Source organism: Hevea brasiliensis, chromosome 14, assembly GCF_030052815.1.
Source record: "Hevea brasiliensis isolate MT/VB/25A 57/8 chromosome 14, ASM3005281v1, whole genome shotgun sequence".
Lineage (NCBI taxonomy): Eukaryota > Viridiplantae > Streptophyta > Magnoliopsida > Malpighiales > Euphorbiaceae > Hevea > Hevea brasiliensis.
This window is the reverse complement of record NC_079506.1, coordinates 82,906,561-82,912,234: the sequence shown is the minus strand read 5'-3', so window position 1 is coordinate 82,912,234 and position 5,674 is coordinate 82,906,561. Positions and strand designations below refer to the sequence as shown.

General features: G+C 34.3%; 1 protein-coding gene across 1 annotated transcript; it reads right to left on the bottom strand.

Moving 5' to 3' along the window:
* Positions 1 to 577: 577 nt before the first annotated feature.
* On the bottom strand, positions 578 to 1,485 carry LOC131173011 (uncharacterized). The gene is made up of 3 exons (XM_058134655.1): positions 1,101 to 1,485; positions 839 to 942; positions 578 to 670 (listed from the first exon to the last, which is right to left on the bottom strand). Exons 1-3 carry the CDS (start codon positions 1,483 to 1,485, stop codon positions 578 to 580), a joined length of 582 nt encoding a protein of 193 aa, XP_057990638.1.
* Between the last annotated feature and the right edge of the window lie 4,189 nt (positions 1,486 to 5,674).

Genomic DNA, 5,674 nt, shown 5'->3' with positions numbered 1-5,674 from the left:
ATTAAGAGTCCAAAATTTTAATTAAGTTATTTTAATAGTTGAATTAGGAATTATTTAAACCCTTTAGCTACTTTTGTATCCCTCCCATATGGGATACTACAAATTAATATAAGAAAATAAAAATGAAGATCTCTTCACATGAAAGCGAACATTGGAAAGTTGCTGAAAATGAAGAAGAAGAAGAAGAAACAAGCACTGTTATGCAAACTTTTCGACTTTTAAGATGTCCATCAGTGTCCTTTTTGGATTTGCAATGGCTCACCCTCAGATCAATCACAACTTATTGCTTAGGAGAGAAGTTTGTCACCAAAGCTTGTTCACTGAGAATTTTCTTACCTACACCTAGTCTATCATGGATATAAAATAAACCATATACGATAGGATTCACTTATTAAATATATGAATTGTAAGTGGGTTTAAGAAAGAGTTTTCAATGGAAAAGCATTAACTCTAAAGAGATTCTAGTGCATAGCCAAAAGAAATGTCATTACATTAATTACAAACTATAATCTCCCTCAAAATAAGGATAATTAGAATTAGGAAATAACATATATATCCAACATAATTTCAATTTGGTTCAGGAGCATTTATCCTTGATCTCATTCTTAGCGAGGAAGACATTAGTAAGAGCTGCTTTTGACTGGAGAGAAGCCTTCAACAATTCCAGACCCTGCTAAAGAAACACAATTAAGGGCTAAAACCAATATTAGTTACAAATCACTCTAAATCAGTGATTTGAAACAAAAGCTGGCTCTCAATTGCGTGCTAATGGGCAATTGATTCTCCTGATAGACTATTAAAAAAAATCCTAAATGTAATAAGTTGAAGTTAAACGTGCCTCATCAATGCCAAACTCAACCATTTTCTCGTTTAGTCCACAAAAACCCTTAACACTAAACTTGTTCAGCAGAGCAACACCAGAGATCATTGACATTGGTGACACTGAAAATCATCTGTGACCATGTACGTAACCAGACCCTTCACAAAACCTCCCTCATTACTACTAGTTGCTGTATTACTAGCTGATGTATTACTTTTATTAGTGCCAATAAACGTCAGTTCATATGTCATTCAATGACTGCAGTTACTACAAGGAGAACCTCTCTGATCAGTAACACACCGGTTGTGATAACAATAAGAACAACCATATCCCTTTCGTCTTGCCTCAGGTTGTAGATGATCAGTGTCAGGCAGCAAGAGAGGCACATTTGCGAGCTGCGTTAATAGCACAGTGGGTTTCAGAAGTGAATCCTTACTTTGATATGGTTGCATGTAAGCTTTATTGAGGTTTTCAAGGCTCTCGTAAAGATTTCCTATACAGCCAACCATTGCTGGTTGTTTGAGCAGCCTAATTACAGTACCTACTGTCAACGAAAGGAGGGTGAAGAGGAAATCCACAAAATCTTTTCCATCTTCTGCAAAAAGGACTTTGTTCGCTTTCCTGTCGATCAATAGCTGCAGGCTTACTTTGTTCTCGTTAGCCATTCTTGATATAAACCGGCTGCTTTTACGCGTCAATTTCTAATTAGGAACTCATGAATGAAGCCACAGGTGATATATGATATATGGGAGTGGGCAATGGGAGAGATACGATTTGGGCAGGCCAAAGAGAGTAGATGATAAGGTTTATCGGTTAGCTAGCTCAACATCTTGTTGAATGTATAGTTATCCTCATCTCATGTAACTGATAATTGAGGTTAATCGAAACACTACAAGATTTTTCCAGATTATAAACAGATTTCTGTTTATAATGTAGAAAAATACGTTTGTAAAATTATTTACAAACCGAACAAAAATGGTTTATATAATCCTTGTTTGTAATTTTTCACAAACAAATTTAAAATCTCTGTAAATTCAAACAGATTTTGAATCCATTTGTAATGTTAAAAAAAAAAAAAAAAAAAGCAGAATTTTTCCTTTCAAAATTTACCAAAATTTGCAAACAGTTACAAACGGATTTTGTAATCCATTTGTAGTTAAAATTAAAGGCAGGATTTTAAAAAAATGGCAGATTTGTTCTATTTAAATTTACAAACGGTTTTTGGAATCTGTTTGTAAAATTCAACATAAGCAAAAAGTCAATGAACACCCGGAGAGAAGCCTCCACGTTGAGGCAAGATTACTTTCATTTCTGTCTACGCACCTACTAAGGGCTGAGTCAATGAGTGGATGAACATCAGCTTTTAGAGCTTAGTTTCCAGACTCTACTCACTACAACTACACTTGCTTCATGGCTTGATTTTTTGCCCCGCCCTAAGTTGGTTGAAGTCGATCCTGCACCCATAGGTTGTAAATTGCTATACTTAAAAAAATAACTTTTAGATTTACAAACGGATTTTAAATCCATTTGTAAATTGCAAGCGGATTTATTTATAAATTGCCTTACTTAAAAAAAAAAAAGTTTTAGAATCTATTTGCAAATTACAAATAGATTTGCAATCCATTTGTAAATCTAAAACTTTTTTTTTAAGCAAAGCAATTTACAAATGGATTTTTCAAATCAATTTGTAAATCTTAGTATTTATTTTTTATTCAGAAATTTGCAAATGGATTGAAAATCTGTTTATAAATTGCAAATGGATTTCAAACAGATTTTCAATCCATTTGTAAATTGTTTTACTTAAAAAAATAAGTGCGAGATTTACAAACAGATTTTCAATCTGTTTGTAAATTGAATAATTTCTTTTTTTATTGTGATATCCGTTTGTAAAATTCATTTGTATTTGGGTAAATTCTTGTAGTGAAATTAAGTTTAAATATGTCTAAATTTTTTTTCACATGTTTAAATAAATCAATTTAAAATCTTTTATCTAAATTAGGCTTTTAAACTTTTCATTTAAACTAAAATTAGTAATACTCTAATTAAATATGGATATGAACTTTGTGGGGGTTAGGGTAATTATAATTAGGGTAAAAAACTATGTCATTTTTCTCTTTTTCTTTTTGCACTAGGTTTTAGTCCCTCCATCTTCTACCAATGCGAGGCTTCCTCTGGCCCTGAAGGGCAAAGGGGCCTCTTCCTCCTCCTCTACCCAAGAGTGGGTCCCTCTTAGGTGGATTGTGTATAACATTTTGATTTTTGCAAGTCCTGAGCTTATTACATTGAGGGGTTTCCTTTAGACCTGAGCAGTCTCAATTAGTCAATTGTATGTGTGTTTTTCTAGTTCATGATATCCATTTAAGCTTTCTGAGTCGGTAGGGTACTCCATTCTAGCATGGCAAGGAAACAGTCTCAATAGGTGGTGGTAGCTCACGAGGTGCAGTTTAAGACCTGAAGGCACGAGTGAGACGCCAAAAAGCCAACCAACGCTGTTCTCCACTGGTTTGGTGCTGATGTGAAGCTTTGTAATTTTGTGTAGTGAGAGTTTTTTTGGGCCCTGAGGTAGTGCCTTAAGCAAGGAAGTTGGGGAACCTGAGGGTAGAAGTGCTGGATTGTGGCTGTCCCCTACGGATACAAGAGAGTGACACGCCATCTAGGCTCTCCCTCATCTCTTGATGTTCTCCCATGGGCCTATGATTTCTATATTACCCTGGTCTTGTGCTTCAAGTGTTTGAGTGAAATTTAGCTTGTTGCCTTTCGTTCCCATGAATTTGACTGTTGATGATTGAAATCCGATGAAGGTGCAAGTGTTTAGGTGGGATGGTCCTCCATGCAGTGCTGGTGCCTCATCTACTTTTGGGTTCGTGGGTTTGAGCGCAACCCACCTTAACTAGGGTTTCTGCTTGCCTTTGCCTGTATGGGTTGGGATGTTTTGTTAGCTAGACTTATGTTGAACCTTGGGTTTTTATCTGTTTGGGCCCATAGACCAGTTGTAATGTGCTCTCTAGTTGGACCTCTCTCACTAAAATTTGGCTTTAAGTCTTACTATTGTTGAATTTCATTCTACTTTTGAAAAAAAAAAAGATATTATATATTATTTTTATGTAATAATATATTATTTTTATATAAAATTAAAATTATTTTAAAAAAAAACAAAAACCCATCATTTATCTGCTCTTTTGGAATCTTTGGTTCACCAAACAAGCAAACCTAAAACTAAAATCAAAGCCAAAGTTTATTCTTCCCTCCTTCAAAACTTTAGAATCAACTTAAATTTTGAAAATGGAGCAAGGTGTGAAGGGCATGAAGCAAGGAGCAGCCAAGTAGTTGTCATTGCTCACTATCAGTTTTCGCTGCTCGCATCAATTCGCGTCCACCCAAGCAAAGATCTAAAGGTGAAGCAAGACCTAGAGGCTCTAAATTTGCAAATCTAGACCCACTCGAAGACATCATTGTCCTTCAATCTTAATATTGCCTTCCTTCCCTTAATTTTAGAAATGTTAATGAACTCGAGGATCCTGACGCAAATCTCGTTGCCTGAACATGATGGCGGGCAAAGCCGTGCAATTGGTTATCTCGTGAATAGGGGCGGACGCAGGTGCACGGTGAGAGGGGCCCTAGCACACCATCCCTCCCCCGCCACCTCCACAACCCCCCCTTCCCTCCCAATTTTTTTTTTTAAATTATATGTTAAGCTTCTCCTTTAAAGAAATTAAAGTTTTAACAATTTTTATATTTAAATTATTAAAAAATTTAATTTTAGTGATTAATTTTATAAGTGTCTCTAATGAGAATAATCAATTTTAATATTTAAAATTAATTTTACTGCTCATTATGAAAATAATTAAATATTAAAACTAAAAAATCTAAGTTTTTTATACATAAAAATTTGCATTTATTTATTTTATTTCTATGGAGTCAAAATTTTAGTTATTACTTATTATAATAATTATAAATTATTATTTAAAACTATAATTAATTTAAAAATATCTCTGTACACACTTAAACTTTTAAAACCTATTCTATGATATTTTCATTGATGTGTTTGACTCATAATTTCTCGAACAATAAGTTTAATAATTATATAATATAATTGCTTGTTTTTAATACAATTTGAGATCAAAAGAAATATGTGCATCATTTAGAATTAAATGACATTTGCCGATTGACAATAAATTTCTCTTCGACTTATTGTATATATTAAAAAAATTGCTAAAAAGATTACTATAAATTCAATTATAGATAATTTTCGTGACATAATGGGCTTTTTTTTAGCATGCTACATATGATAATGAAGATAAATTGTTATTTAAATGTTGTCTATATCTATTCATGCGTTCACCCCTCTTGGTGAACCTTTTTGGCGTTGGAGAAGTCTAAGAGGATGTGCAGGGAGAGAATATTCTTGATGGTGTATATGCAAGGGTGATTAGCAAAGAGCTCAAAGAGGGCGGTTAATACAAGATAACATAGGTTTTGCCCTATCCACTACATGTCACCCAGTAATATCTCTGTGTTAAACTCACTTCATCAAAGTATTTGCAATGGAAAGGTCGACTTCTTCTTTTGCTTAATGGCTGTAATCTTGCTGCACACATTTCTCCAATGTCCAATGAATCTTCACCAACCTTGGATGACAACGGACCTAATCCTGATTTTTTTAGTGGTTTCAACTTATATTAAGTAGGATATTTTCCTCCATCTCTGAGCGTCTTCTATCGCAAATCGTCGGCTCCACCACCGCTAAAAGAGGCCTAGAACAAGCCAACCACCATTTTCTCTTTTGGGTCATGCACTCAAGTACTTCAACTTCGAAAACAGTTGAAGCATCTCATTAAAGGCGCTGATACTGTT

Coding starts and splice junctions, on each gene's coding strand:
- LOC131173011 (XM_058134655.1), bottom strand. CDS start 1,485: ATGGCTAACGAGAACAAAGTAAGCCTGCAGCTATTGATCGACAGGAAA. Junction 943..1,100: donor GTGTGTTACTGATCAGAGAG/GTTCTCCTTGTA, acceptor GATGATTTTCAG/TGTCACCAATGTCAATGATC. Junction 671..838: donor TTGAGTTTGGCATTGATGAG/GCACGTTTAACT, acceptor TTTCTTTAGCAG/GGTCTGGAATTGTTGAAGGC.